Source organism: Amblyomma mixtum, chromosome 7, assembly GCF_055824585.1.
Source record: "Amblyomma mixtum isolate Tamu chromosome 7, ASM5582458v1, whole genome shotgun sequence".
Classification (NCBI taxonomy): domain Eukaryota; kingdom Metazoa; phylum Arthropoda; class Arachnida; order Ixodida; family Ixodidae; genus Amblyomma; species Amblyomma mixtum.
This window is the reverse complement of record NC_143018.1, coordinates 79630512-79652852: the sequence shown is the minus strand read 5'-3', so window position 1 is coordinate 79652852 and position 22341 is coordinate 79630512. Positions and strand designations below refer to the sequence as shown.

The window sequence follows — 22341 nt, the reverse complement described above, 5'->3', positions numbered from 1 at the left end:
GTCTGTTGTTTGACGTGCGGAGCGGGCCCCCTGGACAGACCGCGCGTTCATCACCCGCATTTTGAGATGTTTGTTTCCGCGGGTGAACTCGCACTTTGCGTGGAGTGAGCATTGAGTGTGCAACTGGTTTAGTTGGGTCTCGTTCTAGCACCGACATGTAAGGCGCCGTGTGTCCCCGTAGACGGCGCCGCTTCGCGCATGTGCGGGGCTCCGGACGCCTTCGACAGATTACACCCGCACATCTGTTAGGTGCCTGGGTTTGCGTTGTTTTTCTTTGCCGTATGTCGCATCCACTGGTCGTAAATGTGCGCTTCTCGGCGGGGATGGGTATCCTAACCTTGCGGACCAAGGCCCAGACGCGCCGGCGCCCCAGCCCCGTCCGCGGTACATGGATTCCCCGAAACCGGGGGAAAGCGTCCTCGGTAATATGAGAGCGCTGAACGAATACATGTTTTTGTAGAAGCCCAGCCACGGCCGCGAGCTCTGAGCGGGCGGCAGTTGAGGTCGGAGCTGGGTAGGAGACGGACTTCCTCCCGCATGCTCGCTTAGGACGACGGACTGTCTTAAGTCCAGGGGCGGCCCAGCTCAGTTATTCTTTTCAATGCTGCTGTCATCATTATAACTTTACTGTACCTTTTTGTTTTAATCAAGTGTTAATTAAATAAATGTTCTCAGTTAATCCGGCGGAATCGAGAGGTTCAGGGGCGAAGCAGGGAAACGGGACCTACTAAGAAGAAAGAAGAAACTACAAGCAACAACGAGTGAAAAAGAAGAGAGAAGGAAACAAGACAGAACAACACCATAATTGTTTTACTGGAGCTTCAGTGCCTTCGAGGTAATCGATGAGCGGCGCCAACTCCGAGTCCGCCCTCTGAAGCTGCGCCATTTGGGTGGTACTAACAGAGCCCAGGAAAGGAAAATCATCGGTGGTTTCTTCGGTATTCATTGGGATAGGCGCAGACAATCCGCATCCTATGCTTACGGCCAGACTTGTAAACTACTGTAAAGTCGTATTCTTGCAAGCGTAAGCTCCATCTAGCCAAGCGTCCTGAGGGGTCTTTGAGGCTCACCAACCAGCATAATGAGTAGTGGTCGCTTACCACATGGAAGGGTCGTCCGTAGAGGTATGGTCGGAACTTGCCATCGATGGCCCATATCACTGCAAGATATTCTTTCTCCGTCGTAGAATAATTGGTCTTGGAACGCGTAAGTGTTCGAATGGCATAACTGATGACGCGTTCTGCACCGTCTTGCCACTGGATCAGTAGTGCACTAAGGCCAATATTGCTGGCATCAGTGTGGATGTCCGTGGCAGCATGCTCGTCGAAACGGCCGAATATCGGAGTACTTTGTATACGGCTGCGAAGCTCTTTCTTTCTTTCTCTCTTTCTTTCTTTCTCTCTTTCTTTCTTTCTCGCTTTCTCTCTTTCTCGCTTTCTCTCTTTTTCGCTTTCTCTCTTTCTCGCTTTCTCTCTTTCTCGCTTTCTCTCTTTCTCGCTTTCTCTATTTCTCGCTTTCTCTCTTTCTCGCTTTCTCTCTTTCTCGCTTTCTCTATTTCTCGCTTTCTCTCTTTCTCGCTTTCTCTCTTTCTCGCTTTCTCTCTTTCTCGCTTTCTCTCTTTCTCGCTTTCTCTATTTCTCGCTTTCTCTCTTTCTCGCTTTCTCTCTTTCTCGCTTTCTCTCTTTCTCGCTTTCTCTCTTTCTCGCTTTCTCTCTTTCTCGCTTTCTCTCTTTCTCGCTTTCTCTATTTCTCGCTTTCTCTATTTCTCGCTTTCTCTATTTCTCGCTTGCTCTCGCTTGCTCTCTCGCTTTCTCTCTCGCTTTCTCTCTCGCTCGCTTTCTCGCTTTCTCTCTCGCTCGCTTTCTTGCTTGCTCGCTTTCTCGCTTGCTCGCTTGCTCGCTTGCTTTCTTGCTTTCTTGCTTTCTTGCTTTCTTGCTTTCTTTCTTTCCTTCTTTCCTTCTTTCTTTATTTCTTTCTTTCCTTCTTTCTTTCTTTCTTTCTTTCTTTCTTTCCTTCTTTCTTTCTTTCTTTCTTTCTATTTGTTGCTTAGACATTTGCCTAAGAAGGGGCTGAGGCTAAAGGCACAATGTTGCCTGACAGGGCCTCAGCCCCCTACTACATGACAAACAAACAAAAATTACAAAATTCCGGCGGGCCGGTACAAAATAGTATTGTTGATATGGAAAAAAAACCAAAGAAAAGTAGGCACAAAAGTAAGCGTTATGCAGAGGAAAATACATACGGAAGAACAAACACAGGAAAATACATACACACTCAGCAAAAAAAAAGACAAAAGCGCTTGACAAAAATTTGCATCATAAATGTACGATGAGTATATAAATCAGAAAACAGAGTCCAAGACATACATGAAACACTACATCTAATAACAAAGTTCTACTTGAGGCTTATTCTAGCCTACTGAAAAACAAGGCATTATGGACATATAAGCACAAACAAGAGTACATAGATGCGAACACAGAATCAGTAACTAAAAAAAAAATGAAGCCTCTTCGTCGGTCCCCCCCCCCCTCCAGGAAGGGCGCGTCGTCGCGGGTCAGTGCGTTTAATGGTTCCGCGATTTTCGAGAAATCTTGACTAAAGCGCCTATAATATGAGCACAGGCCCAAAAACCGGCGAACAGCCTTCTTGTCAGTTGGGCGTGGAAAACCTGAGACGGCAGCGGTCTTCTCAGGGTCCGGGCGAACACCTTGTGCGCTGACAACGTGACCAATCAAGCGAAGTTCCTGTTGTATCGTCTAAGTTTCGGTTTCGCTTTCAGTTTGTCCGTACCGTGGCGCCAGTGTCTTGTGTATAAAATGCTTTTGTAGATGTTATTAAAAGACAGTTCGTCTGAGACCACAGCAGCCTCCGGACTCTCTGCGGCGCTCTCCCGGGCCCGCCACACAAAGAAGCCCGAACACTACAATGGCGACGAGGTTTCATATTCGTTCCTGAGCCTTCCTTCGCTGCTTCAGCACCATGAGCGCCGCCATCCCTCCGCCGCCGCCGTTCCTTCCCGTCCCGGGCCGTCCCGCTGTTCCATGGCCCCAGTGGCACCGCATGTTCGAAACGTTCCTCGTGGCCTCAAGATCGTCGACCTTCTCACCCGAGCGTCGCAAGGCCCTTCTTCTGCACAGCATCGGTACAGAAGGTCAGCGTATTTTTTACACCCTGCCTATCCCTGTTTCCGAACCTTCACAAATCACCCAAGAGGTTTCATCCGCGCATGCTGCCGCTGACCCAAGCACCGCCGAAGCCCCAGCCTCACCGTCTGTATATGACCAAGCCATCACAGCCTTGTCGTTGCATTTTTCTGCTACGAGCAATGTAATTGTTGAGCGGCACCGTTTTCGTCGCAGAGTTCAACAGCCAGGCGAGTCTATCCAGGAGTTTGTTGCCGCATTACGAGAGCTCGCAGCGCTTTGTTCTTTTGTTGATGTGGAGGATTCACTGCGTGATCAATTCTTGGAAGGCGTCGCCTCTCAACAGATCCGCGAACGCCTTCTTCTTGAAGTTTCCCCACTTTCTTTCTCTCGCGCCGTGCAGCTCGCGCTTCAGATTGAACAAGCCGCGCAACAGCTACGCGAGTTCTCTTCTGCAAACGTCAGTAGAGTGACATTACGCGGAGCTCGGAACTCCGTAATGTCGGCCCGTTCCAATATCCAGCCCGAACGACGCGGCTCGGTTTCCTCACGTGCCTCCCGTTCCGACAACCAGGCCCCTCCTGATCGCCCCCCAAAAGGTTCTCAAGTTTCGCGTGGCTCCACGTCGTTTTGTTTTGGCTGTGGTTCTTTGCAGCATCTGGCTTCGTACCCGCGCTGCCCCGCAAAAGACCAGCGTTGTTTACATTGCGGCCGCCTGGGGCATTTTCGCTCTGTCTGTAATCGGCGAAAACGCAGCCCCGTAGCTGTTCAGGACGTCGCATGCAGTAATTCTTCCCAAGAGGCTGAAGTCTTGCACATTCTTTCCGTGGGTAGCCCCCGTCGGGCCGGTGTTCTTGTTGATGTTTCTGTTGCTCAGACACCTTTGAAGCTGCTCGTTGACTCTGACTCCTCTGTGTCTATCTTAGCCGACAGTATTTTTAAACAACATTTCGAACTAACGTCAACGCTTTACTCTCCTAAGGTGAAGTTGCTCGATTATTCCCAACAGCCCATTCCAGTGCGTGGTTGCTTTTACTCAGAAGTCAAATACAAGGACCGCTCCGCCTCTATTCTTTTCTATGTTGTATTACAAGGCACGTCTCTCCTTGGTGTTGACGCCATAAAAGCTTTGGACCTGCACATTGATGGTTCCTCTCTGAGTTGTCTTCAGACTTCAACAACTTCTGCCATCGGAGGAAATGAACAGAATAAACACCTTCCGGAATGTCTGTCTGCCGAATTCGGAACCATTTTTGACAAAGGCCTTGGCATGGCCAAAGGGTTCATTCATCGCGTCAAAGTTAGATCCAACATTCCACCTGTAACATCGAAGCTCCGTCGACTTCCGGTCACACTTAGACCTCAGGTAACGGAGGAACTGCACCGTTTGGAACAACTTGACGTTATCGAGCGTATCAACGCTTCTGAGTGGGTATCTCCCGTTGTCGTGGTACGAAAAAAAGACGCTAGCATCCGATTATGTGTGGATCTGAGAGAACCCAACAAAGCCGTCGTCACGGACAGCTTTCCCCTTCCCCACACAGAAGAGCTCCTGCACAGTCTCGTAGGAGCAACCCACTTCTCGAAGTTGGACTTGGCATCAGCCTACCATCATGTACCGCTTCACCCCGACAGCCGTGACTTAACCGCCTTCATAACCCATGAAGGGCTTTTCCGCTTCAAACGAGTCTGCTTTGGATTGGAGCCGGCCCCTGCCGTTTTCCAGCAAATGATGTCGCGAATTCTTCAGGGGTGTTCAGTTGTTCTTTTCTATATCGATGACATCATCGTGTTCGGCAGGAATGAGCGGGAGCACCTGACCAACCTGACGACTGTTCTTGAGCGCATCAAGAATGCAGGACTCAAACTAAATGACAAATGCACTTTTTGCGTACAAGAGCTGTCCTTCATGGGTCACAAGGTCACCGCCCAGGGTATCTCGCCAATGCCGGAAAAAGTGAATTCAATAATTAACACTCCTGCCCCAACTGATGCAACTGCACTCCGCTCTTTCCTTGGCTTAGTCGAATACTACGCGAAGTTTCTCCCGAGTCTTGCGGACATTGTTGAACCAATGCGAGTCCTCCTTCGCAAGAACCAGCCTTTCAGTTGGACTGCCGCTGCAGACGCTAGTTTCCGAAGTATCAAGTCCTTGCTTCAATCCGGCCGGGTACTTCAAATGTTTGACGAGACTCTTCCTGTAATTGTTTCCACGGACGCATCTGACTGCGGACTTGGCGCTGTTCTCCAGCAGCTGGACGGGCACAAGCTACGTACAATTGCATTTGCATCTCGTACGCAATCTCCGGCGGAAAGGAAATATGCGGTTGGAGAGCGCGAGGCACTTGCATGCATTTGGGCCTGCGAGCACTGGCATACGTAGTTGTGGGGTCGTCCTTTCACACTCCGCACGGACCATCAAGCCTTAGTTTCGCTCCTGTCCTCTCAGGGAACGGGCAGGCGGCCTCTTCGCATTGCACGGTGGTCCGAACGCCTTCTCCGCTACAATTACACAGTAGAGTACCGTAAGGGATCAGAGAACGCCGTTGCAGATGCCCTTTCTCGTCTTCCTGCCTCTGTTTCACATGAAGATGTTTCCGTTGAGGAGGAGATTATATTACGTCTCATTACACCCCTTTGCCTCACAAAAGAGCAGTTCAAAAAGGCTCTTAGCGAGGACCCTATTTTGAAAGACGTCAAGGCCTATGTTGAGTCGACTTGGCCTTTCCGTAAGTTCATTTCAAGCGAACTGCAGCCCTACTTCACTGTGCGCGAAGAACTTTCCGTGGTCAGCGACTTGATAATGCGTGGAGAACGAGTGGTTGTTCCCCTCTCGCTGACACCGCAGCTAATAGCTACGGCTCATGAAGCGCACCCAGGAATAGTTCGTACCAAGGCGCGACTACGGGAACGCTTCTGGTGGCCAGGCATGGACAAGCAAGTCGAGCTTGCCATCCATAACTGCAGCGTCTGTCAGGCAGCCGACAAAAGCGCCAAGACTGCGGTTTCTCCTCTTCAGCCGGTACCGCTTCCTGAGCGCCCATGGCAAAAGCTGGCCATCGACATCGTCGGCCCCATGGAAAGAGCCCCGCAAGACTGTAGGTTCGCTATTACATTAGTGGACTACTTCTCAAAATGGCCGGAAGTACACTTCTGTAGCGAAGTTTCAACAAGTACGGTGACTAATTTCTTAGTGTCCATTTTCGCCCGCGAAGGCTACCCCGACGAAATTGTTAGCGACAATGGACCTCAGTTTTTGTCGCAAGAATTCACACAGTTCTTGAACGAGCGCGCCATTCGTCTCACGCACTCGTCTCTCTATTATCCACAGGCAAATGGGCTAGTCGAGCGGTTTAACCGCGTCTTCAAGACTTTCGTTCAGCTAGCTTTGCTCGAACATCGTCCCATTCGTCAAGCAGCCGTTGACTACCTCGGCATCTACCGGTGCACGCCTCATGCTACTACAGGGATAGCTCCCGCTCTGCTACTGCACGGAAGATTGCCTAGAACACGGCTTGACATTGTTGGACATCCATCACCGTCCTTCTTTACTGATCCGGCAACAGAACTTCGTCGGATGCGCCAACGCGTGGTGGAGATGCAACAAAACAGCAAGAAATACGCAGATGCTCGCCGGGCGGCAAGACAGACAACGGTGACAGAAGATGACTTCGTCCGTGTAAAGACGCCTACAGTGGCATTCAAGGGTGATCCCTCCTACAGTCAGCCGCGTAAAGAGAACGAGGAAGGGACCATCGTCGTTTCTCCTCGATGACGGGAAGATCTGGAACGCATCGAGACTCACCAAGGTGCCCTCGTCATCGTCCACTTACGACAGTGTTAAACTGCCACCCACCTCGGCTGATCCACCATTGTCTGCTACACAGGAACAAGCATGCCACGGCGCAGCACTGCCAAGCATGCCCAATCCTCCAACAGTCGAAGTTCAGCACCGACGCATTCAGCCTACAAGAGCTAGAGAGCCACCGGATCGCTACGGCTATCCTTCATAGAAGTCGTTCTGTGACTGAAAACACCAAGGCAACTAGGTGCTTCAGTGTTCCAGCGTGTGTGATGTGTGTGCGCTATTTCTCTGTTCACTTCATGCGACTTTCGACTACTCTTCATTTCACCTGTGAGACTGTCATACTGTGGTTGTAAACTATGTTTCTATTTCTCGTTTCCTTAAGTGTGCATTATATCAACTCCATGTTCAATTATCGTTAATAATCAGCTAACCACTGACTAACGCATGACATGTTTTTCTAAGGGAGAGAATATGTTGTATCGTCTAAGTTTCGGTTTCGCTTTCAGTTTGTCCGTACCGTGGCGCCAGTGTCTTGTGTATAAAATGCTTTTGTAGATGTTATTAAAAGACAGTTCGTCTGAGACCACAGCAGCCTCCGGACTCTCTGCGGCGCTCTCCCGGGCCCGCCACACAAAGAAGCCCGAACACTACAGTTCCTCAAAGCCAAAATTGCATTTCTCGGCTTTATGGTTAGTTGCGTGGATTTGAGCGCTTTTAGCACAATGCGCAACCGCGCCAAGTGTTGGTCAAAGGTGGTCGAAAATATAACGGCATTGTCCAGGTACACCAGGCAGGACTGCCACTTCAAGCCGGAGAGAACAGTGTTCATCATGCGTTGGAACGTGGCCGGTGCTGAGCACAGACCAAATGGGGGCACTTTAAACTCATAGAGGCCGTCAGGCGTCACGAAAGCCGTCTTCTCCCGGTCTTTCTCGTCGACTTCGATTTGCCAGTACCCGCTTCTAAGATCTAATGACGAGAAGTATTGTGCGTTCCCCAATCGCTCGAGCGCGTCATCTATCCTGGGAAGCGGGTAAACGTCCTTTGTGGTCACGCTGTCAAGTTTTCTGCAGTCAACACAGAAACGCAGAGTATTGTCTTATTTTTTTTACAAGAACCACAGGTGATGCCCATGGACGGGTGGATGGCTGAATGACATCGTCTGCAAGCATCTCGGCAACCTGATTCTGAATGGCTTCTCGCTCCACCGGGGAAACACGATATGGGCGCTGGCAGACGGGTCGCGTAGTCTCATCAGTGATGATACGATGCTTGGCGAGTGGAGTTCGGCTGACCTTCGAGCACGTAGCGAAACAGTCCGCAAAGTCTGTCAAGAGGTCCGACAGAAGGTTCTGCTGAACCGACGGTAGGGCAGGATTTATTCTGACTGACTCTGTGGGCCAGCATACTCTGGAGTAGGTCCTCCCACGGTGCACGAACCTGGAACCTCAGCGTAACGTAAGAGTAGCGCAAAACCAGGACGACGGACACAAGGGGAGAGAACCCACACCAACAACGACAACACTCTTACGTTATGGATCAATACCGACTTGCCCAAATTTCCACCCTGGTGAATCTGGAACCTCAGCAACGTCGTGGAGGAAGGCTTGCCTTTGACCAGGTGCTGATATTCATTGGCATAGTTAGTCAGGAGGACGTGGGTACGGTAGTCACGTAGTTGGACGAGATCTCTTGCAACAGCAAGTCCCCGCTTAAGCATCAGTGGAGTATGGCTGTCCGCTAGACCCTCGAAGCCGTGAAAGAGGTCGTTCCGCACTAGCACCAAAACACTGCACCGCGGCGGCACCGTAACGTCGTTCTCGACAATGCGCAGAGCGTTGCTGCAGGGATCGCGGGAGTCAATGTGCGCCACTGCCTGCTTGGTCGAGAACGTGACACGTGCCTCATGAAAGCCAATCACAGCGCCGTTCGATTGCAGGAAGTCGATCCCCGGAATCAAGTTTTTGGAACACTCGGGGAGTACAACAAATTCACCAACGTACGTGAAACAACAAATCCCAACTCTAGCCGTGCACTTGCCCTCAGGGGAAGTTAGGTGGCCACCAGCGGTGCGAATGGGGGTCCCCGTCCACGGCGTCAGAACCTTCTTAAGTTCTCCAGCAAAGGCACGGCTCATAACAGAATAATCAGCACCGGTATCGAGTGGCGTGGTAATATCAGTGTCATCAATTGCAACACGCAAATCGGATGCGCCGTATCGGATACTGTCGCTGCCTCTATCTGTCCAGGTATCGTCGGCTAGATGGTTTCGCGATGGAGGATCTTGACACGTCCCAACGTCAGCGGCCTTGCCTCCAGAGGTCTCTGGTGTTAGTTCTCCCAACGCGGACTCGGCGAGCGACCGCAAGCAGAGCTACTCTGGCGGCCAGGGCTGGAAGCGCGATAACGGAGAGGCGAGGGCGAACGGGGCTCGTGGCTCCCAGAGTAGACACAATTCTGACGCGCCCAGATATGCTGCACAATCTCATGCGGTCGTTCGCCGTTCTGAGGGCAAGGTGCGTCGAGACGGAAACCGCGAAGGCCCACTGGGTGGTATGGACATGCTCGGTAGAGGTGACCGGGCTCCCCACAGAGGTAGCAGAGAGGCCTCCGGTCCGGTGTACGCCACAAATCTGACTTCCGAGGGCGTGGCCCAGCTATAGCAGGTGCGGTTACTGAATATGCGGCGATGTTACTCACGGGAGTCGTCGGGGTAATACGGTAGCTAGGCACGTTTGCGTGACATGTGCCGTTGTTGCTCACGCCAGGCGTCGGTTTAATGGGACAGTAGCCAGTCGTGCGACGTACAACGGATGAGTACGTGGGTCGGTCATCAAACCGGACGGCGCTTTGGGGACAGGAGGTGCCTGCGCAACCTCTCGCATCTCGTCCTTGACGACTTCGGTCAGCGCTGCCAGCGGCGCAGGTGCAATCTGGGGCAGATGGATCCATTGAAGTTCCTCCCGGACAACTGAGCGTATTAGTTCGCGCAAGGTGTCTGCACTGCCTCCGAGACACGACGAAAAGCCTTCGGGCACCATGCTGTTGATGTCCCGATCGTACTGGCGGGCTCGTTGTTGCAGCGTCGTCTCCATCGTTGTCGCATCGGTAAAAAATTTCGCCACCGTACGGGGTCGGCTGCGCACGAGGCCCGCGAACAGCTCCTGCTTAACCCCACGCATGATTTGGCGCCGCTTCTTCTCCTCTGTCATGTTGGGGTCGGCGCACTTCAAAAGACGGGCCATGTCTTCGGTATACTTGCGCACACTTTCGTTCGTGCGCTGATTTTGAGAGTGCAGCGCAGCTTCAGCCTTCTCCCGGCGGTCAGCGTTGGGGAACGTGGCCAGGCGACTCCGGCAAAACGTCTCCCAGGTGGGAAGTATATCCTCGTGATTTTCAAACCACGTCCGGGCAGACTCTTCTAGAGCGAAGTAGACGTTATTTAGCTTGCGCTCGTCGCATCAGCCGTTGTAGCGTGCGACCCACTCGAAGGTATCCAGCCAATCCCCAGCGTCTTCGAACCCGACACCGTGAAAAGATGGCGGTGTTCGCGGTGGGTGGCAAAGAATCGGCGCCAGGGGCCTGGTGTCAGTGGCCATGGCAGTTGGACTCGACGGTCGAGGCTGAATCGGCGCCGGGGGCCTGTTGTCAGTGGCCATGTCAGCTGGACTCGGCGTTCGAGGCTGCGTCGTCCTTGTTGGCTGGGGAAGGGGCCCAAATTCAGGTGACTCCGCGGAGACGGCGGCTGGGTCGCTGGTGAACCAGTGTGACGTCGGTAGTGACAATGTACAGAGTGCTCAGGTCGGTAAGCGTACCCAGCACTGCTCCACCAAACTGTAGCGTGCAACGCGAAATAGAACACCGGATCAGAGACGAAAAAACTGCGGCGGTCCCTCAGTGATTCGAGCGCGCGTGCGACAGACAACCAACTTCTTGCTCTACTAGCGCATGCACTACTTCTGCCTCTTCGAATGCATGTATCAATACATTATAAATGCCCCTTCTACTGATCACCATAGCGAGCAAATTCTCGAAAGATATGTTAATTCTCTGGTGGACAGGCGCTTAACTGACAAATTAAATCGCGAAGGTCATATGCCCTTTCTAATGATCCATTACGGCCCGTTTGGATTGTTTGCTGGCAAAACACGTCGAGGTCTCTGTTAAGGCAAACTCGATCCGTCAGGTTGGTGATGTTTACAAAGTGGCGGCAACCAAGTTGCTGTAAGCCACACTCGGTCGTAGACGAAATCCTGAGGGACACTGATTTGCACGAATAGCGATGCTGATTAGGGGCTGGTATGGCGTATCCTGGACACCATAGCCCCGTGTGGGTAATACTCCAATGTTCAGGTCACTGATGGAGCAGTCCTCAAATTATTAAAGTGAGGGCTTTAATCCTCAGAGTACAATTTCTGATTTCTATATGGATGGGACAATAATCTTAAGTGCCTCACAAAGTCAAACCAAACTTAACTGCGTGGCGGTATGGTCCAAGCCATGGTAGTACGACCACGTGGTCATATGACTTGATTATTGGGTACCTGACCTTGACCCTTTACCTCGACATTTCATTTGACACAATGGAGATCATGCTTAACAGAGCTTCCGCTCCTATAACCAGGTTCAAGTCACGTTCAACCCCAGCCATTTTTTTTCAATCGCCGCCAGAGCGTTACACCCGATTCAGAAAAAGAGAAGGTGGCTTGATGCTAATGTTTCCCCGTTCGCTAAGCAGAGGAGACACAGTAACAAGTCAGCCGGACTACATACGTCAGCCGGGAGAATGCCGGTACCGAGCGCCACCTTATTATAGGCTATGTCATACGACCTCGTGCATACCAGAACCTGGGATGAACGCCAAATTATCATAATTCCGAAGAAAGGGCAGGTCAAGGAGTTCAAAACTACTGACACATCAGCTTGCAGTCCATTGCCTTCATGGTATTCACTAAGAAAATAGTGTAGAACCTAACACTTCTGTAAAATGAAAAACCGGGTTGGTTTGAATGAAGGCTGCTTGACAAAAAAACCGTGTTCAAGCCATATATACAAAGACAGAGAATTGAGCGGAACATAACCATCCCTTATTTCTAGCTTTCGTAGATTAAGAGCACGCGCTTAGCTGCCTTGAAACATGATCAGTCATGTTGGCATTGCGGAACCACAGCGTAGCAGAGGCGTTTGAAAATGTACTGATAATATCCATAGCGGCTGTAGGGCCACCACAGTCCCTCATACCCTCGGCCCAACATTGGAAATGTATTGGGAAAGGCCGGTCCTACAAACGAACAGAGTGAAACAATCCATTTGCAATATTGGGCCGATTACCTCTGCTGCTTGGGTAGGCAGAGTGATAAAATCCCAATCAGGAAGGACCACTGATCTCCACTAGGGGAGCTGGATGCCGCACCGGGCGCCCGAAAGTGAAGCCACCGGAAGTGAGCGGCCTTCTCCCGGAAGTCAGCCTTTGGCAGTGCATGAAATCGGACCTCAGCACGGTTTTTCAGTTCCAGTTTTGTTTTCCCATTTAGCATTTCGTCTTTTCGTCGTTCTCGTCTTTTTACATGACAATGCCTACCTGTTGCGCCGTCAAATGAACGAGGAGACCAGCGAAGTCTTCGGGAAAGACGTTTCAAAAATAAGGGTCCATTGCATCGCAATGGGACGACGCTAGCAGACGACACACAGGGAGCTTCGTCTTCTCAACTCTGTGTCGCCCCGCGGTAGCGTCGCCAACTCGGCTCTTTACTGTGATGCTTGTTCCCGCGCTCAAGCCGAAGTTATGCTATCAATGGGGGATACATATAAGAAAGAATAGTTGGAAACATTCACCAGGCATTTGACTTTGCAGCGACCATTTTACCGAATTATGTGTAGACCGAACCGGAGCGAGGGCTAGGTTACTATCTGGGGAGGTGTCGACGGTGTTCGGTTGGTTCACATTAGCGCCTCCAAAAGGTATGGTACTGCTTTTTCGACGGAGCGTGTCATGTACTGTTTCTTATTGTAGCAAGTTAAGCCTGAATTGGTTTTAATTCGTGATGCTTGGTGCAGTTGACTTCTAACAGCGCTTCTCACGCGCACTGCAGCATTCGTCTTTCTTGTCGGTCGTTCCTCTTGCGCTGTGCCTTTTCTTTCCTGCACGAAAATTCGGTTTTAAGATGACCTAGCCTCGTCGTCATTCCACTACTTCTCCTTTACGCTCGGAAGGCAAGAACCACACAAGAGCATAGTGTTTAATGCACGTACTCCTTTGCCACGGCAGAGTGAGACCTGCATGCCTGTTTTCTTCTGTTTCGCTGAAATTACCGGGTTCTGCACACAATGCTCACATTTCTCGCGTTCAGCTTGCTTGTTCCTTTCATATAACAGCAGACATTACACAAGAACAACGCAAAAAACTGAGAACAAAAGGGCGAAAGTCGCGACTTTTTGCATTGAAATACACAGCAGACACCCGACTTCCGGGACAAGCCGTCCAACTTCCGGTGGCTTCACTCGCGCTCGTCTCAGAAAGCGGGAATGCGGTATCCAGCCACCTAATGGAGATCAGTGGGAAGGACGCCAGGAAGAGAGACAGGATCTGTCCTGTACTACTCAGCACCTGTTTACAAGAGCTTTTTAAAGAACTCGTTTGGGAACAGTTGAGGGTAAAAGTTAATGGAGAATACCTTCGTAATATCAAATTTACTGATGGCATTCTCTTGCTGCGTAACCAAATGCACGGGTTACAAACCATGATTGAGAACCGGAAAGGCCAAGCAGAATGATTGGTCTAAAAATAATATGACGCAATATAACTCAATGTTTCATAGTTTCAGAAGGGCCCAGCCGTTTCCAGAAAATGGTTGTAGCGCCGAAACAGACAACACAGAGAAAGCTAGACAGGACAGGCGCAACTTCCAACTGATTTATTCACCGCGAATGCGAATGCATATAAGGTAGCAAGAACCACACATGCGCGCGAGTGTTGTACAAAAATTACGAGAAACTTTAGCGGCTAAAGTTGTGAAAGGCGAAAGCCTGAGTGCTGCATTGTGCTACGCGATTGTTCACTGCACATTTTGTTGGTGCATTAATTAACTGCCAATTAATGACGCTTAAGCTTCGCCTTTACCAGTGGAACGCGACAGCGTGCTGTAGCGCTGCCACGGAGTCCAAGGAACGCCACCACCCCATCGGCGCGATGCTTTGCCCTTTGAACGCAACGCTTTTTGAGGAAAGGAAATGGGGCTGTAATTCTCTGTCATCTCGGTGGACACCTGAGCCGCACCGTACAGGAAGGGAGGAAGCGTGAGTGAAAGAAGAAAGAGGGGCCGTAATGAAGAAAATGAAAATTGTATTTGAGGAAAGGAAATTACGAAGTAACTGTGTCACATATCTCAGCAGACACTAGTCAAAAATTGTATTTGAGGAAAGGAAGTTGCGCAGTAACTGCCTCACTTATTTCGGTGGACGCACGTCAAAATTCGCGCGCCGTAACGTTACGACAATTTGGACCAATCTGAAACGCGGACAAATACGCCTTGCTCGTCGGTAAATTGGTTTTTGAGGAAAGTAAATGTATCTTTGTTTCATATCTCGGTGGACACCTAAACCTCGCCGTAACGGGAAGGGAGGAAGATGGGAGCGAACGAAGACAGCGTATTCACTGGACGCACCTTTGTTCATTCCAAACCATCCAGCTGGCATGGCGGAGTGTTAGCGTGTTCGGCTCGCACTCCGGAGACCGGGGTTCGACTCCCAAGCTCGTCAAATTTCCGACTCGGCTTTATTTATTTATGTGGTCTGACTAGAAAGGTTAGACTAATTGGTTAAGTAAGCAATTAACTAATCGAAGTCAAAGTTACTTGGAGCATCACTATACGATCCGTTTAATTGGTTGCATGGTTAGAAGTACAATTGGCCCCGTTTGAAATTCGCGCATTGTGACGTCAGGACCGTTTCGACCAAATGAAAAGCGTGACATTTCTGTCGACAGCTCCTGCTTACAGCGATGAGGCATTAAAAGGCTTCCGCCTTAAAACTGTAAAAAGATAGGTGAGTCACACAGGTGTCTCACCCCCGTGTATCTAAAAATCAGTTTCATTCTTATATATGGCAACTGATGGGGTTCTAACATAATCGCTACATGCTTTTGATATAGAAATTTTCTAACAGTTCACGGGCTGTCTGGTCCTTACTTCTTCTTCTTCTCTTTCTGCTTATAACCTTTTTTTTTTATTTCAGCCTTGCTGTACACTTAATCTTTCTTTCTTCACCGCCGACTTTACAGTGATGCGGCAGATGTGAACTTGTGCCATTTTGTAAATCCCGATTGTGTTCTGCTAAGCGGTCGTTAATACAGCGACCAATTTGGCTGATGTACTTCTTTCCGCGCGTGAGAGGAATCAAGTAGACGACTCCCACGGCACATTTAACAAACGGAGCTGCATGTCTCTTCTTACATTCAGTTTTCTTTGCCTTGCTGGGATCAGTTTTAACGTACAGGGCAGCCAGTTTCGGGGGGGCGGAAAAAAACCACAGGAACCTTGTATTTTTTTGCCACATGCTTCAAATTGTGCGCCACCTTATGAGTGTACGATATGACAACCGGTCGACTTTTGGATATGCTGACTTCATCTTCATTGCCTTTTTTGCTACATTCTTTCTTCAATTATCTGAGCAAAGCTTCTGCTGCTGCGCTTACGATCGACGTTGGAAAGCCTGCTTGTTCCAACTTCCGAACCTGGGTTGAATGCTTTCGCTAGCTTTATGGCAACATGATTTGGTTGGTTTGGTTGGTTTATGGGGTTTAACGTCCCAAAGCGACTAAGGCTATGACAGACGCCGTAGTGGAGGGCTCCGGAAATATCGACCACCTGGGGCTCTTTAACGTGCACTTACATCGCACAGTACACGGGCCTCAAATTTCTCCTCCAAAGAAATTCAACCGCCGCGGCCGGGATCGAACCCGCGTCTTTGGGGCCAGCCGAGCACCATAGCCATTGAGCCACCGCAGCAGCTGCAACATGATTTCATCAGCGACGCTTCCATGCACATCTGGACAATAGCGCGCTTTACAGTCTTCGAATGGGCAGAATCATGGGGCATTATTTCTTTTCGTGCGCGAGGGCAATACATCCAGCAAAAGTTTCGTCTTTAAGGGTGATGTTAATGTCTAAAAACTGCAACCTATTGCCTTGGGCAAGCTCATGGGTAAAGTCCAAACCTTTTCCAAGTAGTTTAAAACCAGGTAAAACTTCTTCCACTGTTTGTGGCTAAGATGAGGGAACCTGTTTTTTTTTTGATAATTAACAAATCGTCAACATATCTAAAAGTTTTCAGCAACTTGGCTTGTTCAAAAGTATCTATCGAGGACCTGTCCAACTGCGCAAGAAGGATGTTACACTGCACAGGAGTCACGCAGGAACCAATGGAAATTTTCCTTTTTTGAACAAACAGCTGGTCTTCAATGATACCACAGTGCAAGACAGGTAAAACTGTAACATTGCCATGAAATTCGCAACAGAAACACCAGCAGCATTTTGGAAAGAAACTGCACCATTCTTTTCAATGCATGACTGTACAGCGGTTAACAATTCAGTCTGGGATGGAATAGAGCAGATCGAAAACGTCAATAGAAAACATATAGCCTGAAGACTTATTGTCATGCAAAAATTTAACATCAAGAAAGTTCCTGCAAGAAAAAGGGGTCTTCGACTTCTAAGCTAGTACGATGCCTTAAAAACATTGCTCTGCCAAGCCACTCTTTCACTAACAATACACCTAAACGGAATTCCTTTCTTATGTGTTTTGGCGGTAAAAAACCATTTAAGCCATTTCCTTTGCAAAGACGAATACCTTTAGCGATTCTATCCAGGCCAATACTTTCGCACAGAGAAACCGCATTAGATTTCAGCTTGCCCAGACAAACCATGGTCTTGCGGAAATTCTTATGCACAGCCTCATGAGCCATCTCGTTAAACATACCAGATGGTATGACGACGAATCCACCTTGCTTGTCCGCTTGAGTGAGTCGAAGCTTGTGGTCGGCAAAGAACTTAACGACTCTCTTGGTGGTCGACTAATGTCTAGCTCCGTTGATGGGCGCGGTCCTGTTGAGACTGCCCACGCCGTCTAGCAAGCACCTTTCCTGGTCCTCGGGGTCAGCTTTACTGGAAATCCTTCGATTCAAGGAAAGTAGCTCATGGCTCGGAATCCTTGGTATGTGCTGAACATCGGGACCTTCCTAAGGACAGCGACTACATCTTCCGGGATACTAATACCTCCCAGAACCTTAAGCGCCATGCTATACTGTCTTGGTTTCTTCTTTCAACACTTTTAGATAACAGCAGCAACGTCCTTTGCCTTAGGAATTCACTGGTTTGGGCGGCGAGCCGCCAGTAGGACTGAAGCTTCATGCCGCCAATGTTCGCCGAGTTCTGGGAAAAACATATCAATTGCAGCCAAACGTAAAGCAGACGTACCTGTCGCCGACCACTTTGACTTCTACAACCTTAGACTCACTCAAGCGGGCAATAAGGTGGATTCGTCGTCATACAGTCTTGTATGTTTAACGAGAAGGCTCATGAGGCTGTGCATAAGAATTTCCGCAAGACCGTGGTTAGTCTAGGCAAGCTGAAATCTAATGCGGTTTTTCTGTGTGAAAGTATTGGTCTGGATAAATTGGCTAAGGGAATTCGTCTTTGCAAAGGAAATAACTTAAATGTGTTTTTTACCGCCAAAACACATAAGGAAGGAATTCCATTTATATGTATTGTTAGCGAAAGAGGAGCTCGGCAGAGACATGTCAGTCGTTTCCTTCTAAGGCGTCTTAATAGTTTAGAAGTCGAAGACCCCTTCTTCTTGCAGAAACTCTCTTAATGTTGCTAAATTTTTGCATGACAATAGGTCTTCAGGCTATATGTTTTCTATTGACGTTGTCGATCTTTTCTATTCTATCCGACACACTGAGCTGTTAGCCGTTGTAAAGCCATGCATTGAAATGAATGATGCAGTTTTTTTAAAAATGCTGCCAATGTTTCTATCGCGAATTTGATGGCAATGTAAGAGTTTTACCTGTCTTGCACTGTGGTATCATTTGAAGACCAGCTGTTTGTTCAAAAAATGGGAATTCGTTTTGGTTCCTGCGTGGCTCCTGTGCTGTGTAACATCTTTCTTGCGGAGCTGGACAGGTCATTGGTGGATACTTTTTACGAAGCCAAAGTGCTGGAAACTTTTAGATATGTTGACGATTTTTTAATTATTAAAAAAAATCAGGTTCCCTCATCTTACCTACAAAGAGTGGAAGATGTCTTATCTGGTTTTAAACTACTTTGAAAAGGTTTGGACTTTACCCATGAGCTTGCCCAAGGCAATAGGTTGCAGTTTTGATACAGTAACATCACCCTTAAAGACGAAAGCTTTTGCTGAATGTATTGCCCTCGCGCACGAAAAGAAGTAATGCCCTATGACACTGCCCATTCGAAGACAGTAAAGCGCACTATTGCCCAGATGTGCATGGAAGTGTCGATGAAGAAATCGTGTTGCCATAAAGCGAGCGAAAGCTTTCAAACCCAGGTTCGGAAGTTGGAGAAGCAAGCCTTCCAACGTCGATCGTAAGCGCAGGAGCAGAAGCTTTGCTGAGAAAACTGAAGAAAGAATGTAGTAAAAAACGCAGTGAAGATGAGGTCACCAAAGCCAAAAGCAGACCGGTGTCATCCCGAACACCCATAAGGTTGCGCACAATTGAAAGCATGTGGCAACAAAATACAAGGTTCCTGTGGTTTTTTCCGCCCAAAAGAAACTGGCTGCCCTATACGTTACAACTGATCCCAAAAAGGCAAAGAGAACTGAATGTAAGAAGAGACATGCAGCTCCGATGGTTAAATGTGCCGTGGGAGTCGTCTACTAGATTCCACTCACGTGCGGAAAGAAGTACATCGGCCAAACCGGCCACTGTATTAACGACCGATTAGCAGAACACAATCAGGATTTACAAAATGGCACAAGTTCACATCTGCCGCATCACTGTAAAGCCGCATCACTGTGTACAGCAAGGCTGAAACAAAAATGGTTTTAAGCAGAAGTAAGGACCGGAAAGACTGTGAACTGTTACTGGCTTTATATATCAAAAACAACTGCAGCGATGAAACTGTTTTTTAGATACACGAGGGTAAGACACCTGTTTGACTCACCTATCTATTTTTTCAATTTTTGTACAACCCTCCCGCGCATATGTGGTTCTTGTATCCCTCTTGATCGTTTGCCTTATATTCATTTGCATTCGCGGTAAATAAATCAGTTGGAAGTTGCACCTGTCCTGTCTGGCTTTCTGTGTGTTGTCTGTTTCGGCGCTACAACCCTTTTCTGGAAACATGCACTAACTAGCCCCCCAACGAGTATTGCCCCGCAGTTCATAATAGGCAGTGAAGCACTGGAAGTTGTTGAGAAATTCGTGTACTCAGAGCAGGTAGGAACCGCTGACCCGGACTACGAGAGAGAAATAACTACGAATAAGAACGGGTGAAGTGCACTTGGAAGGCACTCTCAGGTCAGTAATAGCAGCTTACGAGTATCCTCCAAGAAGAAAGTATCCAACACTTTATGTTGCCGCACTCATATATGGTGTGGAAACCTGGAGCCTAAATAAAGGCTTTCAAACAATCGTAGGGCGCAGCAATGGGCTATGAAAAGCAAAATGATGGCGTAAAGTTAAGGGACCTGAAAATATCAGAATTGACCAGGGAAAAAACACGAGTTATCGATACGCTAATTGAAATGAAGAGGAAATCCCCAGGTTCAGGGCATGCAATGCGAAGGCAAGATAGCCGACGGGCCCTTCGGGGAACAGAAGAGTGACTAGGCAAGCTTAGCAGGAGGGCGGGGCAGGGAGCAGAAAAGTAGAGGGAAGGCGGAGATTAGGAAGTTTGTGGTGAGAAGGCGAGGGCAGCTGCACAAGACAGGTTTAATTGGAGGGTCATGAGAGAAGCCTTTGGGCTGTAGCGGAAGTTGTTAGGACGATGACGATGCTGATTGTTAGACTTGCGGCGTGTGTTCCTGTATGCGGAAGATAGAAGTAGTCGCATGCATGTCACAAAGTCGTGCCTGCCTTGTACGTATTTCACTTTTGCAGCAGAAATAGGCAAGGCGCCTCAGTTTATCACGAAAGGATCACAATGCGGCGGCGACGATTTTGCACCCCTCGCGGGGGTAGTTGACCGCTCGCGACGCTGGAGGGTCAAGACTTCTCCGCCCCCTCCCCAGGATTATCACCGGGAAGGGAGCGCTTGGCCGATGTAGGGACGGGAAGCGGCCGGTTGAATGCCCCAGCACCCTTCCCGCCCATGGCAAGTTGGCATCGCTTCTCGTTAGGACCGTAGCTTTCCCTTGCGTTCCCTTCAGTTTCTTCGTGTTTCTTCTCCCCCCTTTTTAACAACTGCGAATCGTCGGCGCACTGGGCCTTGAGGATTTGTTTGGTTGTTTCTTTTTTGTTTGCCATGAGAACGCGGCGGCGGGAAAATCGCGAGCCGGGCAGTTGGCTTGGAGATTTCGGTGCGTGCGGACGTGTGTGATGTCAGCCAGGGAAGTGGTCGGCAAGCGAGCCTAGGCGGGTGTCTGACGCGTAGAGCGCGGCGACGGCGCCCTCAAGACGCGTGGCCCAAGTTCGCCAGTATCCGCAACCCCCCATCAGCCCCGCGGGCCTCTGCAGCCCGACGCTCCCTGCGACCGGACCTTGCCACCCCGCAGCTAAGCCACCATTTCTCCCCACTCGCTTGAACTCTATTTGTCCTGTCTCTTCTTGTTCTAACCTTTTGTATAGTATTGCTTTGTTCTGATAACGCTGTGCAGTCCTGAGCCCCATGTTTTCCTTTTCCTGTTAATATTTGTTTGTGTTCTGATTTTGTGCTTGTTGTTCGCGTCAGGCCTCTGGATTGACGCTTCTTTGTTGGGCTTTGTTTTGCACATTTTGTGGATGTTCTTTGCCCAAGTATAAAAGTGTTTGGTAAGGAACTTGCCTACGCCTCATGCCTCCGGTCAACGCCTAATCAGGCGTGGCTCCTATCGCCGGTGAGGAGTCGACCCTCATCTTCCGCACACGGGGTAGAGAAGTTTATCGCTCCTCCCCCTTCAAACCTACGGAGAGTGCAGTGGTGGGCATGTTGGCCCGAATAATTATAATTGCGGTGCCAACCAAAAATCAATTCGCTCACGATATCGTGACAATCCATAGCAGTCGAAACTTTTGTGATTCATAAGGGCGCATTTTTTTTTTCATTCAAAGGTAACAGAGGCATTCTTAAATTTGTCCTTTTCCGATGCACAGCTATCGTTTGGGATTACATGAAATCTGGCCTTCGTAAGAAAGCCCTTAGAGCTAAGCAATTGTTTTCGCCGTTCCATTTCTAGTGGCTGAATCTCTGCAGAAGAAACTGAGCTCTCTCAGCAGTCAGGCCCCAGAGTTGTCCTGCAAAGAAGATGTTATAAGGGTTCCTACAGGAATGGACAAGGTAAGCGCACCGGGTTTAATAACATATTTGGGCTTTGATATTTGTGCATATGTATACTTACAGAGAATTATTACTTAGGCCGTCTTTTTTTCTTCTAAAAAAGCACGCCTTGGTAGCCTATGACAAAAATTGAGATCGTAGTGGCCGAGAAAATTTGTTCGCGGCTTTCTAGGGGAATGGAGAGTGCTTCTCTTATTGCGTGATATATAATAAGAACAGTGTCGGTGTGTCGCCAAAACGATCTAAGCGTTACGCCAGAAACTCACGTCTAGGTTTGTGCGAAATTGCAAGGATTTGATATGTTCGGCAGAGTAGTAATGTATTCTATATTTGATTCTGTCCGAGTGTCTGGTTAATAAAAATTACGAAGCATTTGTATACTGTATACCCTGTACCCTATATTGCAGTGCATAAGTTTGTCCAGAACATAAGTTCGCCCATTCAACTTCCAGACCTTGTAAAGAAAAAAAAGCAACAACAAACACTTGAAATATAGGCCGACGTCGTCTGTTTCTCCATCCGTGATCTTTAAGCAGACAAAAAAGGATGTATGGCTAGACCGCGCTTTCGGGTATGTAGTTCTTAGTGATTGAACCACTGTTCTCATTCCCGTTGTCAACTTTTCAGGCTGTCCCGAAATTTTCTACAGGCCCTTGCTTTGGGATGGCAGAGCGGTGCCCGCTAAGCTCGAAGCAAGAGCCAGGTGACAACGAGGTCGTAATTAAGGCTACTATTCGAGAGTAACTGGCGATCGAAGGCGATGAAACAGTACAACTTCTGTCCCTTCCACTCGCTTGCGGTCCAGATGACTAAGCACGTAACCGAACTTGCTTTCGTCTTTCATGCAGTCTATCTCCACCCTACTCTTGATCTGAAGGTTGCCGGAAGTTAACTG

At 49.1% G+C, this 22341-nt stretch overlaps 1 protein-coding gene and 1 long non-coding RNA gene across 3 annotated transcripts in view; both read left to right on the top strand.

Annotated features, from left to right (window-relative positions):
* LOC149336594 (uncharacterized) overlaps positions 1 to 22341 on the top strand; it is a 50955-nt gene that overhangs the window by 17625 nt on the left and 10989 nt on the right. For both annotated transcript variants that reach the window (XR_016284576.1, XR_016284575.1), the window contains exon 5: positions 21346 to 21446. This is a non-coding gene — a long non-coding RNA (uncharacterized LOC149336594). The remainder of the gene's footprint in view (positions 1 to 21345; positions 21447 to 22341) is intronic.
* On the top strand, positions 2622 to 4346 carry LOC149336595 (uncharacterized). The gene is made up of 2 exons (XM_089554182.1): positions 2622 to 3742; positions 4315 to 4346. Exons 1-2 carry the CDS (start codon positions 2980 to 2982, stop codon positions 4344 to 4346), a joined length of 795 nt encoding a protein of 264 aa, XP_089410308.1. The 5' UTR covers positions 2622 to 2979.